Consider the following 18,894-nt stretch of genomic DNA (forward strand, 5'->3'; position numbering starts at 1 on the left):
TTAAATGAAAGTTTTACAACCAACAAATAACATTTTATTATAGTTTTGAGTTTATATCCTAACACATTAAATGATACAACACAAATACGCAACTTTAAACCCTTAAAACGCGTTAACCTCCGCCACGGTTGGAGGCAGTGTTTCACCAGGGAGCCGTTGGGCCAGACGGAGCTCCAGCCCGCAGAAGAAGAGAGCCGCTCCCCCACCGGCGTTTCTGTTTAGCCGCAGAAGGTCGTTCGCAGCTGGGCGGTATTTGACACTATTAAAAACCCCCAAAACTAGCACAAATAATTTTATTTTATTGTAAGTTTATACGTGGAGTGATGTGAGTATTGCTGGGGGAGGAATAGAGCAACGCGGCTGTACGTCGCGTTTAGCCGGTCGGGCTCGTTATGAAACCTTGTTAGCGGCCGTTGGCTAACGTTAGCAGCTGACGGACGTTGGTGACGCTGACAGCTCTTAAAGCGACAGTACGCAGAAATGAACAGCCAGTGAACGCGCGCTACTTAACGAGGTCAGTCAGCTACCACCACGCTCACGTTGGCATTGATAGACCCAGGATCTGTCCTCCTCGGGCTGCTTTAATGGCAGCCACGGCCGGTGCCCGGAGGTTACCCATGGGTGTGCGGACATTTAGTGACTTCCTCCAGATGGCCTCTGTGGGAAGCCCCCGCTCGTGTCTCGGCGGGGCTCAGAGAGGATGTCTGCGGCAGAGCATCAGGTGAGCAAAGCACGGACAGTCCTGCACACACAGTCAATGACACTGGTTAGGAGGAAGGTTACAAGCTACCCTCATCAGGGTTTATCTCTAAAGTGTGACATTTCTGAGTTAAGGCCAGGACTTTGACATCCTGGTATCTGGTGTCACAGTCTATTCAAGCAGGAGACTCCTACTTATAAAGGGTGAACACATGTGTTACTAAATCCAATTATTATGACTAATAATACCAATATTGGCCAATATTAATTATGCAACATGCAAGTACAGATGCTTCCTGACCTTTCATTGCTCCTCTGAAGTAAACACAAGGGGCCAATTTAACATGTTGATGTTGTCATTTAAATGTCTATTACAAGGTTTGTTGTTTTTCCTAAATAAATATACCATAACAATTTTTATTGTAATTTGAGTAATGTAAGACTGACTTTTTTTCCCTACTAAAAACAGAAATCAAAAAATATAGATAAAAATATATAGCCAGAAATCATGTGAAGAGACAGCCAAACAACTAAAAATATTAAGTATTTTTCATGATTTTTATCCCATCGTCCTAAATATGTTATCACAAAACTACAGTATAATATTGTGATATTATCTGAAGGCAATATCAGCCGTCCCTATTCCCAGTAAGTAGTGATGCATTAACCAAATGTTCACAGTATCTACAGGTTTGCTACTGGAAAATGCATTTCTAAGTGGTACAACAAGCCTGAGTGGGTGTCAAATTACAAAGTTTTTTGCCATTCACATATGAGGCCCAACTCAGAAAATACCAGCACAGTCACAACACAGAGACCTTCCACCACCTCCTAGTTCAGCTTATTCTGTGTTCTCATTGACTTTAGTATCTGGAAAAGGTAACGTAGTGGGCCTTTTATGTTGTGGACTGTGTCTGTTTCCAGAATGTGACTTATAGAAAAATATTTCTCTTACCTTTTAGACACTTGTCCTCATGCGGCATTTTGATGACAAGAACTCCCAAAGTGATTGGCCTTCAAGACTGGGATACAATGTCAACTGTTCCCCAAAGCAGAAACTTCATCAGTTTCACCAACAAAAGGAAGGAGTACTCTGAGCGCAGGATACTTGGGTAATTTTCCAACATGTGCTGCTAATAACTATCATGTGTGTTTTTTTTTGTTGTTGTTATTCCTCAACCTTGCAATGCTTTCTGTCATAGGTTTTCTATGCAGGAAATGTACGATGTGGTAGCCAATGTTGACGATTACAAGCACTTTGTGCCCTGGTGTAAGAAGTCCCAGACCATCATGAAGAGAGCAGGCCACTCCAAAGCCCAACTGGAAGTCGGATTTCATCCAGTGGTGGAGAGATACACGTCTATGATCAGTAGTGTCCGGCCTCATCTAGTCAAAGTAAGTGCCAGTACTTTCACAGAGTCTGTCAGTACTGTGAAGGTTTTTATATCTGATGTTTAACGAGATTTCCATGAATGGCATGTTGTATGATGATGGTTGTATTTGATATTGATGCAATGTGAATGCGAATCAACAAAATGATTAGTTTAAGAGAATAATGTTTGTGATGCCAACAAGCACCCATTGTTTACAAGTCTCGTTTCTAATCCTAGAATTTTTATTTTCTGTGATTTTAGGCAGTGTGTACGGATGGAAAGCTATTCAATCACCTGGAGACGATATGGCGCTTTAGTCCCGGTATTCCTGGTTACCCTCGCACCTGCACGGTAGACTTTTCTGTAAGTAGCTTGCAGCTTGCTTCCTGTGGTTTCATTTATTGCTAAAAGTTAGAAGAGGAGCCCAATACCATCTCAAGTCTGTACAGTAAATACGAAGCCTAAAGCAGCAGATAGCTAGCTTAGCTTCGCATAAAGACTGTGAGCAGAAGGAAACAGCTAGCCTGCCTGACATGTCCAAACAGCTCATTCTGGTTTTTCGGGCGGTTGTGTTTGGGACTATTTCTTTTTTGTGAGCTGTGACTTTTCTGGAGTCTCCTCTTCATGGTGAGACTGTCTGCTAGTCGAAGCTTCACATGAGTGATATTGCTTAGCGAGAAAGAAAATAAACACATTTTCCAAAATGTTAAACTATTCCTACTCAAGCTATTGTATAGTTGTCTACGCCCTCTGGCATGTACTAAAGAGATCTTTTTTGTATCTTCAACAGATATCCTTTGAGTTCCGCTCTTTGCTGCACTCCCAGTTAGCCACCATGTTCTTCGATGAGGTTGTAAAGCAGAATGTCGCCGCGTTTGAGCGGCGAGCCGGTAAGCTCTACGGCCCAGAGACTCGAATCCCACGAGAGCTGATGTTTCACGAGGTGCATCAGACGTGATCTCAGCAGCTGTATGTTCTCATCTGGCCTTAAACCATAACAACCTTTATTCCCTTTATCAACACCAACCTGCATGATGCTTCTTAGTCGACCATCACTTCGAGTCTCCAGCGCTACAGAGACTTCACAGCCCCTGAAGATGTTAGGCATCCAACTCTAGTAAGCGTTATGTTGGAATTCCTGCAACAACATTCTTGTTTATCTCCTCTGTGTGTTCGGTTTGTCCCCTTCCTGTCTACCTCCACCTAAAGGACGCTTGTTTATTAGAAGGAACCCACCGTTGCTCTCGCTCCATGGCAGTTACAAGCTGTATTTGTATAAACAAAACAGTAAATCATTGCAACATCATGTTACCAATGGTAGAGTCGACTATTATTTTAAACGCAGAAGCACAGTGACACTGAACAAAACAGCCTTTTTATCTTTTAGACAAAAGACACAAACGTTTGCTCTCAATAGGCATCAAGTCTTATCGGTCACTGTGATCTCAAGGCTATATGCCGCACTGACACGATGTCAAATCTGTGTGTTCACTTTTTAGTTAACTTCAGCTGCTCATACCATAAGCATGTTCTTTGCCTCTAGTTTTACCATTTACATTCATTTCAAAGTGAAGTTTTAATATATTGTTTGACATATAGTACGTAACCTGGTGGACAATTCATTCAATCGTTTTTAATTTATTCATCAGTGGTCATTTGCAAATTCTTACTGTTTTATTGGGGTTCAAATTCATGTGCCATGTTGGAGCATTAAGTGTTGTCACACTTTGTTGTGACGATATCATTGAAGTGCAACATTATTCACAGGGAAAATGATATTTTTTTCATTATTCAGCTGTGCCCTCAATTCACTTGAGGTTTGGGACATTTTGCTTTAACTTGGATTTTGATGTGCTGTGAGAATTGTGTTTTTGGACATTGACACTTGGCCTGCTAATTTTAATAATGTCTTATTTTACAGCCCAGAACAAGTAACTATTAGTTGATTAACAGAGGTGGGGGGGAACTTAACTTTGCACCAACAAGGGCACCTGATAGACTGGAGAGTACTGTGAAATACTGTTAAAGGTATTACAAATGGAGATCTTATATCTTCTTCAGGTTATCACTAAATGATCTGCTTTAAATCATGGACATTTGTTTGATAAGCCGACTTATAGAATTCAATATAACGATAACTGACGTGTTTACGTCAATATGTAATACATTCTGTAAAAGTATCCCCACTCTGCTTGTTCACTGAAGGTCATCAGGAGGATGGTATATAATCCTATGATGTACATTGTTGGTTTAAAATATACTGGTGGGCTGCAGAATAAAACATTATCAATCATTTATCATTGTCGTTGGCTTTCATGCTTATTTTTTTGGAAAGTTTTAGCTTTTACTTATATAAATTATGAAGCATGGAAACAAAGAGGCAAAAATTGTATTTTTGTGTTGCATTAACTGTGCATGACTTCATTAATTTGGGATTTATATTTCATATACAGTCAGCCCGTGGCTTCATTCCATGATAAAGGCTCCTCAAGTTTATTGATTCTATCTGCCATTTTTAGAGTGGACCATGTTCAACTTGCAAAATGTCAATGGAAAGTCAGTGTGTGACCTTCCTCATAATAGGCCGTACATTATGTCCACAGGCTCCAAGTCTCTAGCCGAATACAACAGAGTATCTCCAAAGCTGTATTTTGTCCTCAATGCTTACATGCTTTATGTTCTCTGTAGATAATGTGATTGGAAATGAAGGATAGTTAACCATTAACGCATGAAAAATGTTAATTAAATCAAAATCTGTGTGAATCACTGACTTAAAAAAAAAAAATCACAGTCCAACTTTTTTGAGTGTTGTATCTTTATGGATCAATATAGATTGAGTCTATTTTATTGAGGCTCATTTGGATTTCAATAAGGCATGGCGCTCATATTGTCATAAATGTTGCATCTAATAATGCATTTTAACCCCACGGTTTTTTTTCATTTCGTCAGACATTTATTTTCAGTATGTTGCGCACAAATTGAACTTATTGTAGTTGCCAATACTCTGTAAATACAAAACATTAAACAATTATTTTAATATAAACTGAAGAGTATTATATGATCCCCTCTGCTCTCCATCCCCGGGGAAACTGCAATTGTTTGAATGACCTATGTTCTAACAGTAGCAGTCTAGTATGTACATAAGGATGGAGGCACATCACCATCACTGGCTGAAGAGTTCATACAATTGAAAATACAAACATTTTGCATACATTAAATCTTGCACTTTTTCTGTTGCAAGCTTAAGTGTATCCCTGTAAATACTGTGTGTATTTCAAAGCGTTATTTAAATAAAAAAGGTGGAATTTGCTCCTTTGTGTGCAGGTTTTTTAATTTGCAGAGTCAAGGACATTTAGCTGAAGCTCTGATGAACTTTACCGCCATAAACAGTGTGGGTGAGGTGTCAGAGGGCGGAGGACACAGCTCTCCAAAAGGCAGCTGACTGACACAGGAAACCAGAGCAGAGTGACGGTATGTGGGACAGTTATTAATAACAGCACATAGAAGAGTTGGGTGTTTGGACCGGTCTTCGTTCATAATCATGTCAATTGCATTCATTACATAAAACTCCGGCCTCACAGAACAGATCTTCTCACAGAGGAAGATACAGAACTGAATAAATGAGAGGGCTAATGGTTTTCCAGAAATACTGATTTTGTCAAAAATCAATTAAGAGATTGTTCCAAAAATGCAATTGTCTGATGCTGCATGTCTTAACAGGAGTGACTCAAAGTTTACAGAGTTATTGCAACATCTACCCTATATTTAGGAAGAAATCATCAATAAGGTGGACACGACACTGACCTCATTCTTCAGCGGTTGTGTATGCAGATTATTTAGAAACTGCACATAATTGGAATAATCTTCTTAAAGTGAGAGCGAACGACATATTTTATAGACTCTTTTATATACCTTCAAGAAAATGAGACCAAACAAGTGTTGATAAAAACCTTTATTATTTTTCTTTTTTTTTTTAAATTAGGTTTTCCTTAGTTTATCTTGCCCTTTTGACCCATCCAGCCCCAATCCCAAAGCGTTTCTCTAACAAATCCATCTGCAATGAATTCTCCCAGTTATCAAGTACAACCTTTATGCTCCTCTATGATCAAAATAACCACAGCTCTTGAACCCACAAGGAAAAAAAAACACTACAATAAAACACACACATGCCTGATAGAAGCCAGAAGGAAGATGGTAGCAGGGCAGAGATTCTAACATCTGAGTGAACTACTGACTAATTCGGCAAGAATACTTTGGGGGGAAAAAAAAGAGGAAGAAAGGATGCAAGAACTTAAGTTACACAAAAATGGAGTGTTGACAAACCCAGAACTTAAGAGCAAGCTTGAAACATTCAAGTGAAACACCTGAAAAACAACAGCACCGGCTAAGCCCACAGATATAGGCAAGAAATCGTGTATATACAAGATAGCTGCAGTTTTTTCCTTTTTGTTCGTTGTCAGAGTGACCAGTGAGACGGGACATTAGAGTGAGACTGGACACTACGTGATTGTTGGTAAGCTATGGTAATCATTGTGGTCATTACAAGCAAGTGATCGCACAGAGCTCATACATTCAAGCTATACATATATATACCTATGTACACAAAGTATAAATACAACCACAAAATGAGAAAATTATCGTTTTATACATTTTCCACACCAAAGACTCTCATTCAACCTTGGGGGGGGTCTCTATTACTACAAATTAGGATATCCAATCAAGCAAGTGCTCATTTTGGAGTAGTTGATGTTTAAAGCGCTGTCCTCTGGGGATAAAGTCACAAACACTCAAATAAGACATGAATTTAACAAATACAAAGACCCCATATCCCACCTTTCTTTTTTTAAAATTCAAGCTTGCTCTTAAGGATTTATTACAGGCTGCCAATTACAACACCCTTTGCTATAATCTTTATTATTACTGTACATTCTTGATTCTCTACCATTCAGAGGACCTTATGAGCAGAGACCCTTTAAAAAAACAGTAATGCATGTTAACGAAGAAGAATTATTTCTATATAGACAAGACAGTTATTTTGATCATAGAGGCAATATAGGTCATGATTAAAATAAAAAAAACTACAAGTTGGAGAAAAAAGGAGGGACCAAAGATTTAAAGGGGCAGTATCTTTTAACCAATTTTCACTTTCAATCAATTTTGAATATATATTTTTAACGGCCTTTTAATTTTAGTGGTGAGGACCTTTATTCTAAACTGGAGTGTTCTTATATGGGAGTGAAACACATGGATAGACTGGGGGGAGATGACATCTGGGAACATTGCATAGACGAAACCTAGTGGGGAGCCTTAATTGGATGAAAAGGGTCTTTTGCTTAGGGATATCCTCTAAAGCAAAATCACTGCATTAGCCAAAAGCAGCAAAAGGTTGAGTCGCGTATTTAACTTTAGATCTTTAAACAAATACAAAGGAAGAGTTTTTCACTTCCACAATTCCCTTTGAATGCCACTGCCTATTCATAGTTCAGACCCAGTGCCCTGGGGATGCTAGCAGACGTATAATGGTACATAGTTTGAGCCTACTGTGGGTTACATTTATGTTTCTGAAGTTTTCACATGTTCCAAATGTGGAGACCTTATAGGAAAAGCTTGTCCTTTAAACTAAACGCACTCAAACACTAAACGGTGTGACAGTTAAAAAAAGGCCCTTCTTTTGTGAAATGACATTAAAAGAGTACTGTCTCTTTGAATCCCATTGAATCCCTGGGGTTGGAATTGACAGGGGGTCAACCACTTATGTCTGCCTTTTTGATGTTTCAACCTCCTCCCACCCTTCACACACTAACCCCCCAGCTCTTTTCAGGTGGTTCCTCAGCCTGACTTGGCTCCCACCAGTGTCATCAGTCCATCCGTGCTCATGGACTTGGGGCGCTCCAGGGGGAAGCCGAGGGCTCTACTCCACACCAGCTGAGCCAGCACGCCGAGGGCTCGGGACACACCGAACAGCACAGTGTAGTAATTCATTTCAGTCATTCCGTAATACTGCAGGCGGAAGAAAGAGAGTCAGGCCTGTCAGGATCTGTAGTTGCTAAATTAGGATGACAAATGCATGATCACCACACGTCTCTTACCTGGAGCAGCACTCCGCTGTGGGCGTCCACATTGGGCCAGGGGTTCTTGGCCTTGCCCTGTTCCAGGAGCACGTTGGGCACAATCTTGTAAAGCTGGGCAACCATCTTGAACATGGGGTCGTTGGGCAGGTGCTTCAGGGCAAACTCTCGCTGACAGGTGTAACGTGGGTCAGTCTTCCTCAGGACAGCGTGGCCATAGCCTGGCACAACCTACAACGAGAGACAGCAGAATATTCCTTAACTTCTGAGCCGTGAACCCCCTTTTCTGCTTGTAATCTTTGCATAGCCTCTTAGGAAGGTTATTAGGGTGTTAAAGCCAGGGTTGGTAATCTTATTTAAAAACTTTTGTTATATTTGTTGAAATTCTAATTACATACCGACAGCAAAATACAGTGACTGTGTAAACCATTAAATATTTTATGCATAAAAATACACAATTAATGATTATTAAATAATTGATTAATATTGATATTAGTAGTTTTAATGATGTATTTTACGCTGTCTTTACCCTTCCAGACTTCAGAGTGTTCCAGATGTAATCCCTCATCTTCTCATCAGACACCTCTCCGCCCAACTCCTGCTGCAGGGCAGTCAGCCACACCAGTACCTCCTGTGAAAGGCAGAATATAATACACAATAAACATTCATTCTTCCAAGAACGAGTCACCTTTTGAAAATGCTTACTCTCCTGTGTACGAGTTCTGGCAGGTTTAAATTACACCCTTCCTGTTTGAAAGAAGCCCCGAATAATTTCACAATAAATCTTGGGCAATGTATCAAAGTATGTGTGCAAATTAGGAATTGAATGAAAGCCCCAAACACCCATCTTGAATGCTTATTAAAAGGTAGTTACTTGTTCGCTGTCAGAATGTGTGTAATAGGCAGCTGAATCATACAATTACAACTAATCAGCTACTAATAAAATTGACGGCAAGATTTAATGAACGTGGTATAGGGAACGTTACAATTTATGGGCTTAATGAGACAGGAATCTCATCCACTCAAGTGTTGCCAAACCAGCAGAAGAGATAAACGCTAAACTCCAAAATATGCTTTACAATTCAACACCGACATGCGTGTTAGAACTGCAAACTCTTCTTCCTTTGCGGACCTATCCTTTGTATCATTCATTCAGTGCTGGTCTCTTGAGGGTGCCGACATGTGCCAACACAGAAAGGAGGAAAAAAAAACTCAATCCTAAATTGAGATTTGATTCATGAGTCAAAAGAGCCCACATTGTTCCAATTGTCTTTTTTACAGCAGACATTTTGGCCGTTGTTACACGGGGACTTTTATTATGAAGAATTTATCGGAAAATGTGACACCAAATAAGTTGAGGGGAGGTTGATTAACACAATATAGCATCTTCTGTATGTGAAAATAGAGTGACAATAATGATTTGCTTGGTACAAACCTGATTAGCCAGGCCGTGCAGAGGACCAGCCAGACCATTCATGGCAGCGCTGAAGGACAGGTAGGGATCAGACAGAGCACTACCCACCAAGTGGCTGGTATGGGCACTGACATTGCCTCCTTCGTGGTCACTGTAACATTACAAAATAAAAATATATGTTTAAATAAAAAAACTACATCAAAACATGTCAGACATTTTGTCTGAGATTAAACTGACATTCTCTACCTTTCAACACTAACTGGCAAACTGTTTGTTGGACGCTGCTAACAAATCACTGATTTAAATGGAAAGAGTGGCCTTCTACCTACCCCTTGTGTCTGAACAGTATATTGGTACAATCCCCCCCCCATGTGCAGTTTGAATGTGAAATACATTCACCTTTGATAGCACGTTCTGCTTAGTAGATAGGTTGGATGTCCAAACAAACTACAGATTGTGTAAAATGATATCATCCGAGTATTTATGACTGTCCCTATTTGAACTTGTGTGGGTAGCAGCCAATTATGGAAAGCAGTAGATAACAGTTGAAGTTGCACCACACAGAAATTGACTGACATGCCCGTGCGTGGCTAAACAAGACCAATGTTACCTTCATGTAAGGTCAATTGAGTTAACTGATCAATGTTTAATGGTCTAAATTTAATGGTTTTACAGCTTTGCTCTCGAGATGACAGGCTTTAGAGACACAAGGGTTAATAAAGTTACATAACTATTATTATTATTTGGTATCGAAGGTTATTTAAGTATAATATTTGACAGTTATTTCAGTTGCTCTCTTTACTAAAGCATTATCCAACCCAACATGCTGTATTGCCCCCCCCTCGCCCTTCTCCTTCACCCTTTAGACAATCTCCAACAAAAACAAATATACCAACAGAATCAAAGCTAGTCTCTAATCTAATAAAATAGCTTGAAGTTGCACCTGTGGATGGTGAGGTAGAGCCTCATTAGCTCAGTGAACTGGGCATCGCTGTAGCCCAGCATGTTGGTGAAGTTGTGGGACCAGTCCAGGTTTGAGTCGATGGCTCCGATGCTGCTTCCCTCGCGGTACAGGTTGCGGTAGATCTTGGCAGCAATGCAGGGCAGCTTGGCAATCAAATCCATGGAGTCTTCATAGACAAACTAAGAGAAGAAACACAAAAGGGATGTACTCAATTCAATGGCCATGCATTTACAAGTTAAGATATCTCACTTTGGACAAACATTGCCACAACCTGTTTAAGATGAGATTTCCTGTACCAGTCTAGACGTAAACTCACCTCCCAGTACTTGGACTTGTGGACGCCCTCAGAGTATGCCCGTGCAAAGCTGCTCTCGCTGTTCAGAGCTGTGATGGCAGCGCTGAACTGAGACATGGGGTGGAGGTTTGTGGGGAAATTATCCAACATGGTGACAACGTGAGAGGGAAGTGCTGCTCTCTTCGCCCACTCTTTGGACACCCAGCTGACCTGGAGGAACAGAAGCACACAATATAAGAGAGTGACCTGAAATATTCACCCTCTCTGCTCTTACAATGGCATTTTGATAAGATAACATTGTACACGTTACATTTTAACAGCGGCCACAGTGCCGATGAAGCAGTGCAATGTTTACTTTTACAAGTAGAAGGAAAATAGTTGGTAAGGGGGAAAAAGATCGATCTCACTTTATCCGGCAGATGCGTTAAAAAAAACAGAATATCAAGGAGCAAAGGGTGAAGAGGTTAAAGAGGGAAAGGTTGTAGACGGCTAAAGGTGAAGGCTTATCAGTCAGGCTACCCTCATATCAAGGACATAACTGTCAGCAATAAAAATGCCTATTAAAAAAAGGTAATGACAGTGTCTTGTTCCCGAGTTATAAAACAATCTTGAGTATATATTTAATAATTTTCTGGAGTCATAAATAATTTACAAATATGTGCAATATAAAAATGTGCAATCCACTGTACAATACTAATACTAATAAATAACTAAAATTCTACTTATTTATTACTTTCACTTCACTTATGTCTCTTGTTTGCACTACCCTCTCTGCTGCTGCAATCCTGCAAATTTCCCCGCTGTGGGACTAATAAAAGATTATCTTATCTTATAACCAAAACATCTTGAGATCGACCTTCCCATGTTTAGAACAAGGCAACAATCAAGTTGGCACTCACATTATATCAAGTTCCTCTTTGATCTGATCAAACATATGTCACCTTCATCTAATATTCATGATTCTGCAGGAATATTTAAATTAGAAAACGCAGAAACAGGGGGGGGATTCTGTCAAAATATGTCAGATGGATGGAGCATATGAACATCTGCACAGCCCTCCCTCATTTCAACTCTGGAACAACTATCTTTGAAGCTGAAGCTCTCCTCTCCCACTCACCTGCTCCTCAGTGGGCACCTGTCCTGTGACCAGCAGCCAGAAGAGGCCTTCAGGCAGCGGCTCCTCACCGCCTGGAGCTTTAGGCAGCAACCCCTGGCACTCTGGAATGCTGTAGCCCCGGAAACGGATGCCCTGTGTATCAATGAAAGAGAGAGAGAGAGAGAGAGAGAGAGAAAATAAATTATCATGCACCATCAAGTGATGATATGCTTCCAAGCAATCAATGAATCAAATGCTCTGACAAAAAAAAAGTTTAAAAAATCTGGAATCAGCAGCTGGTGCAGGACTGTAATAAGCCCCAAATGATATAATTTGCCTGACTGTAATGATTGGACATGTATCATTGTCATCACTGTAAGCTTGACAGCTGTGAGTGCTAACAATAGCCATGTTTATTGTTTACATTAATTATGATACGTTTCTGTTAATAATAATAATAATTTGGGGGCAGTGGCTTTGGAGGGAGGCCTTCAGGGATGGGCTGTCAATCTTGCAGACCTAGTGACTTCCCTGCTAGATTTAGCTACTTTTGGAGATAGTGCTGCTAGCTTCTTACATTGGCAAAGAGTTGGCAACACTGGGTTGGGTTTTTCGGTTGGATGATTTTTTTTAAATCCAGGGTACTATAATTTCTCAAGATGACAAACGTTACCTTTAACAAGATATATGGCGACAAAGCTACTCTGCCACTGAAATCTCTCAGCTTAATTAAGAAAAGCAATCAAGATAAGTGCCTATGGAGCAGGCTAATCTCCAAAAAGCTGAGCGCATTCAAATTATAAAACCTGAATGCTTCGTGCCACTTTGAAGGCAAACTGACCTCATCAGGATCCAACACAGAGGTCTCGTACACCAGGCCCTTCATCCCCCTCATTCCTCCATAGACCTGTGGATGACAACACAAACATATAGTGACAATACATAATGAAACCTGTCTTGTTACCACTATACAGTTGTTAGTTTGCAGTACCAACAGTTATGTAACATTGGACCTTTAAAGCCCAAATCAACAGACAATTTGGGCAATGGCTGCCGGTCTTTTACAATGTTTATTTTGTTATTGATTAATCCAACAATCTTTTTGACTAGCAATTTATCTAAATCATAAATCATTCCAAAGATAATTTCTTTAAGTTCGAGATCATCATAAAAAATGGCCGCAGCGTAGCTTCATATTGTGGACTCTGAGGGAGATGACCGAACAGCGATCCCTGACAGCGTAAATAAGTCTGAGCGGGCCTAGACGGATTAGGTGACGCCAATATATCCTTGTCTAATCCACATCATCGTCGTTGGCCTAGGTGATCCTTCTTTCATTGCCAGTGGATCAGTAGAATCTAGGCTTTGTGGCTCTCATTTTATTCCCATCCCTTGACACATTTAACCGTCTAACCCTCAAGGGTCACTCACCATGTCGACAGAAATCTGTCCTATGTTGGTTTTGCCATACTGTTGTTTAAAGCTCTTGATCCTGGTCTGTTCTTTAGGGATGAGGTCTGCCAGAACATCCTTCAGATTCTGTAAAAACACAATGTTCAATCAGTTACGCCCTTGAACCAACATGTTGTTAATTAAACAGACTTCATGTAAACATTTTAGTAAAATGTTCCATTAATACTCCAGAGAACACAAACAAGTGTATTTTCCTAAGCCACTTACACTACAGCATAATAACCAGGTTATAATTTGAAACAAGTCGTCCACGCTGGAGTGAATGGAGTGTACTTACTGTTGTTGATGCGCTGGCATGTCTGGCAGCCACAAGGAAGGAGGTGGCATTCTGCGGGACAGACAACAAAATAAAGGACTTTGAGTATTAGTTGCACAACTACAAATCCTTGTAAAAAAAAAAAAAAAAAAAAAAAAAAAAAAAGGAAAAAAAAGAAATGAAAGGCCACAGCAGCATCACTGGGCTTTGGGCGGCTGTGGCACATGAGGTAGAGCGCTTGTCCCGCAACCACAAGGTTGGTGGTTCAAACCCCTCTAGCGGCAACATGCCGAGGTGTCCTTGAGCAAGACACCTAACCCCAAGTTGCTCCCCGGGCGCTTCATTGCAGCCCACTGCTCCTCCAGGATGGGTTAAATGCAGAGAAATAATTTCCCCATTGTGGGACTAATAAAGGCTTTATTATTATTATTCTGACGCTCCTTACATATGAACCTAGACAACCTCACAGCAGCTCAAGTCATAAGACACATATTTTTAGACCACATAGAGAACTACAGTTCTTTTTTATTGATGGTCCTCCAGTTAACAACATCTATGAACTAAATAAACAAAGGCAGACTTTAAAACCAAAAAATGTTTTAGTTCTTCAAATTATACTTTTAGATTATTTCCGACTATTTTACATCAAGCTGTGACCACTTTCCCTGCAGTACATGCTTGGCGTTAACGCTACCAATTAAACATGGCAGGGCTTAAATTATAAATCCTTCATTCCTTCCTTATATTGACAAGAACCTCTCTAAAAGTGTTTAATTATCACCCTTTTAAAACCGTTTGGATTGAGTTGGCTGCTGGTTTCTTTCTTCTCCAATTCATTCGAATTAATGGAGATGAGGTGGCTAGGCAAATCAATACTAACAGCTGCAACAAGTAAGTACTGGTGAGGACTACTCCTTGGCATCCCTCACATGATGCATAGGGGATAACCCTGATCATACAAATATTGCTCTACTTCCATCAAACATCATGATGTGTGCCATTAAATAAAACCCTAATTCCACACAAACACCAGTCAATATGTACGATTGATTCATGTGCTCATGTGGTTTCCAGTTTTCTATAATTCCAACGCTGGTGTCAAACAATCACAAAACAAAAGAGATTGTTTTTGTATTATAATTGGAGATCATTTTAATGGCCTACTACATATACTAACATGCTGCACTGTGACTTACGGTGCAAGGTCAATAAAGAACCTTTACTTAAGATAATTTTTCCATTACTAAGAAAAGTCTGGAAATAGACAAGTGATTTCAATGTTTCCCATCTAGCTGAACATGAATAAACAGTAGGCATTTATTTGCCAAGATGAGCTGTGTGACAGAAAATAAAAAATCCCTCATTACACTGAGATATCAAAAAAAAAAATCGATGACTAATTGTGCTGGGGTTCTTAAGCCTTGGACTGTTGCTGGAACTGGGACGAGACTCTGGGATGTAAGAGAGATTAAAAAAAAAACACTGGCCCTGTTTATGAAAGTGTTTGGAGGCTAGTAATCTCATTGAAAGCTCAGTTGTGAGAAGTTGAGCCTGCTTTTGCTCACCACTGAAACAAGACTCCCCTGTCAGCTCATCAAAATTATCAATGGGAAAGGGGAGGAGTCTGAGCCTGGGGTACTGGGGACAGCTGGCTCTGCTCGCAACGGGATCCCACTCCTTGTAACCACAACTGGTAAAGGGCCGACAAGGCTCACCGAAAAACAAAAGGTAGGTTCTTGCGTCACCACAAACGCACACAGCTGAGAGAGAGATTATGTAACAGCTCAGGGCCTTAAATATAGAGCGGCAGTTTCACTCAGTCAATCCCAACGTCCTGTGTGGGAGAAAGGTTAGAGCAACGACACTAATCAGAAGGGTATAGGAGTCAACCCAGAGGCTGTGACCTCAAGAAACACGTGAAAAAAATGAAGGTCTCTTAGATACTTCGTTGACAGTACGCACATGGGATAAAACACGTTGTTTTCTGATAAATCTGTCACCTGAGGCAATAAACCATATCGACACCACCACACGATACTACTGTTGCTGCTGTCAGGTGTGAATCCCATGATTTTTTATCATAAATAGTTCGGAGACTAAACTTTTTATGGCTAAGAATACTATGCCACTACAAAACAGCTCCCTAATAAAACTTCTGAGCAAAGATTACAGCTGATAAGGGAGAAAGGGTGAGTGTGACACAGGTTAAAATCAGCTATCTTCCTAAATACAAGACTGATAACAGGGACACGGTGCCCCCAAGTTTGTACAGAGTTCAAGGAAGGAAGCCATTTAGTCCCTGATGACTTGCTTGAGGGGGATGCAGGGTCGTCAGTGTCAGCAATCTGGGCTGAGATGTCAGTGGAGGAAAACCCTAGGAAGGAAACTACCTTTATCAATGATTGGAAGGGTTTCAGCAGACAAGAAGTACTACCCTGAGCCTTCCACATAGCACTATTTGTATTCGTATTAGTTTGTTCCTGCACTGTACTTTTGCTCTGGTTTATGCTCTTAGATGCTTGTTTAAGAAAGGAGATGCACTTATGACTTCTGGTGACTAGTAGTTCTCTTGAATACCTATGTTGAATACACTTATTGTAAATCGCTTTGGATTAAATGCTTGTCCATTACATTACATTAGTCATGCTAAATGACTAATGTAATGTAATGGACAAGCCTTGTGGTACCATCATGACACACCAAGTTAAATATTAAAGCAATATTTTAAGTCTGATGTGACACATTTAAAACTGATGTTTGATGCCTGAATCCAGACGAAAAAAAGGGTTGTTTGCACAGTCTTGTGTAAGTTAAACATCTTGAAGGAGACTCAACATATTTTGGAGGACCTCATCAAGTGATGTGACGTTAGATCATTGGCTGAAATCCTAATCTGAAGGTCAACGGGGATGGTGGCAGACGAAACGCAAAAGTTGACGCAGAGTTTAATCAGCTTTCTGTAGTCACATCAATAATAACAGTTATACACTAATAAGGAATAAACAGGATACTTAACATGGTCTAACATACGTCACTGATTTCTGGGTAAAGAAACATGTTGGGGCAGGCGGTGACAAAACCAGGCCAGCACAGGGAGCATGTTAGCCATCAGGAGTTCAAAAACAGGACAAACTCAGGTTATTATTAGAGCATCCCTTTATAAAAACATACATAAGGTGTGGCTACTCCTAAAAGCAGTTACATTGTATTAGCCAAGCTCTCAGTAAACCGCATTTCACAATGTGTTTGACAGGGCTGAGCTAAGCTAGCTCACCTAGCCTGCCATTCCCTTGCTAGCACGCTAAGCTAATGTTAGCTTCCGATATATAGCATCATCAACTTTGACTTCTAAAGTGCCATTAAGGGCCGTTTCAAGTGCTCTTACCTTTGAATTGAGGAGCTTAGGTGCTAACCTACTGACAGTCAGAAACGACATGGTGTCTGTGTTAATCTGTTATTTCCAATTGTTCTTTAAAACTAAGGAAACTGCTGCCAGTGCACCGCGGAGCTGGTTGAAGGTGCCCCTCCAGAAAGCAGAAGGTTGAAGAGGGATTGAGGCCCGCAGGAAGCAGCGATACTGATTGGACGATGGGCTGGATCGGCGCAACAGCGTATTCGGATTTGATTGGCTAAGGGGCTGAGGGGTGTACGCTGATTGGACAACGCCCCTTCCTCTGTCTGTGACGTAAGATGCAGAGCATGGTCTGTTCAAGAACGAGGCTTTATGAAGTCGCTCCACTTTTCTATCAAGTTGAAGAAAAAATACCGCGATACTGAACGCAATTGATGACCTTTAGCCTGGATAATGTGACAAGGATTCTCCTCTACACTCATTTTAATTTATCAAGTTTGACAAGTACGAGTGTTACCTATGCACAGGTGTAGTTAAAGGGCATCTTGGATGTGGCTCCAATACAAGGGACTCTGACCTTTTCCCCTGAAAATTGGGTATCAAGATCAATAAGGAACATTAAACTGAAGATATGTGGTTGCCTGAATTTAAATATACTTTATCTCTGATGACTTTATCAACTTCTTTGAAGAATCTAAAATATAAAACATATTCTGGTTTGTTGAGCATTTGTTTGTTTACCACATAATTCCATATGTGTTCCTTCATAGTTTGGATGTCTTCAATATTAATCTGCAAAGTAGAAAAAAATAAAAAATAAAGAAAAACCATTGAATGAGAAGGTGTGTCCAAACTTTTGACTGGTACTGTATATGCCTTTGTTTTTCCAGTTATCATAGGCCACATCTATATATTATTTATATACATAGAGTGATATTTTGGGCTTTTTCCTAAAGCAGTGTTAGCTGGTAATATTTGCTGTGAATGCCACAGCATTACTTTTGCAGAGATCAAAGTCAGTTATTACTAAGTGTTAGCACATGATAGGATTTCTTTCCTAATGATCTATCTAAATGGCTACTTTAGACAGTCATGATGTTTAGTGAAGAAACAAAATAGATTTTTGTAAAACAAGAAGTTTATTGTCATTGATTGTTTGAAAATAGGAGTAGTCAGTTGTCTAGATTCAAGGGCATTCGTTTTCAAACCCACTGCATGCAGTTTACCAGTATGGTTCGATTGATAGTTTAATGGTCAAGACCACCGTCAACATCCTTTGTGGACTGTAAGGTAATGACTCAACAAATTGTTCAATAAATAATTTAATTCTACATTACACAAGAAATGTTTAAAATGCTAAGATGTAACAAAACGGAAACATACTGTACTTCCAAATACAGTAAAAATACAGTCCTACATAGACATCGTCCTTGAACCAGAGCTTTGTGGTGTAAATAGTCACAGTTGCATACTCATTCTTATCACAAAATGCAAGTGATGCAAAAAGAACCAATGGATAAAGTCCACGAAATGTATTTGTCACAATAAGATTGATCCATATCGGTCATTTAACTTTATTTAAGCAGGGAACACGTTGTGCAAAAGCCCTATAATAACTCAGATTTTACAATGTCATCTTAGAGACTGAGGATAGTCTGACCAGGACAGTGACCAGTAGGGCCAGGCTGCATGTTATCTTAAAGTTTAGGACTTCAGACCCGTGTAAGTTTTTTATTTTGTTAGCATGGAATCAGTATAAATCTGAATATGACCCCCTAGTCCAGTAATAATTACTTTTTTCAAGGTGTTCCCGGCTGTTGGCAGATTTTGTACTTTAAACCCTGATGGGTCAAATTTAGATCTACAAAACACAGAAAATGCTATGTAAACTAATCCACATCATG

The 18,894-nt window shown here is 40.1% G+C and overlaps 2 protein-coding genes across 2 annotated transcripts; one reads left to right on the plus strand and one right to left on the minus strand.

Moving 5' to 3' along the window:
- The first annotated feature begins 115 nt into the window (after positions 1 to 115).
- Positions 116 to 5,369, plus strand: coq10a (coenzyme Q10A). Its single transcript, XM_054609117.1, has 5 exons — positions 116 to 721; positions 1,662 to 1,811; positions 1,902 to 2,094; positions 2,334 to 2,435; positions 2,863 to 5,369. Exons 1-5 carry the CDS (start codon positions 585 to 587, stop codon positions 3,028 to 3,030), a joined length of 750 nt encoding a protein of 249 aa, XP_054465092.1. The 5' UTR covers positions 116 to 584; the 3' UTR covers positions 3,031 to 5,369.
- A 637-nt stretch (positions 5,370 to 6,006) lies between these two features.
- On the minus strand, positions 6,007 to 17,190 carry cs (citrate synthase). Its single transcript, XM_054608877.1, has 11 exons — positions 17,024 to 17,190; positions 13,660 to 13,710; positions 13,341 to 13,448; positions 12,751 to 12,816; positions 11,931 to 12,062; positions 10,835 to 11,023; positions 10,498 to 10,697; positions 9,576 to 9,705; positions 8,670 to 8,771; positions 8,162 to 8,371; positions 6,007 to 8,072 (listed from the first exon to the last, which is right to left on the minus strand). The coding sequence occupies exons 1-11, from the start codon at positions 17,072 to 17,074 to the stop codon at positions 7,902 to 7,904; spliced, it is 1,410 nt and encodes a 469-aa protein (XP_054464852.1). The 5' UTR covers positions 17,075 to 17,190; the 3' UTR covers positions 6,007 to 7,901.
- Between the last annotated feature and the right edge of the window lie 1,704 nt (positions 17,191 to 18,894).

The sequence above is a fragment of the Anoplopoma fimbria genome, chromosome 12 (genome assembly GCF_027596085.1).
Source record: "Anoplopoma fimbria isolate UVic2021 breed Golden Eagle Sablefish chromosome 12, Afim_UVic_2022, whole genome shotgun sequence".
Taxonomy (NCBI): Eukaryota; Metazoa; Chordata; class Actinopteri; order Perciformes; family Anoplopomatidae; genus Anoplopoma; species Anoplopoma fimbria.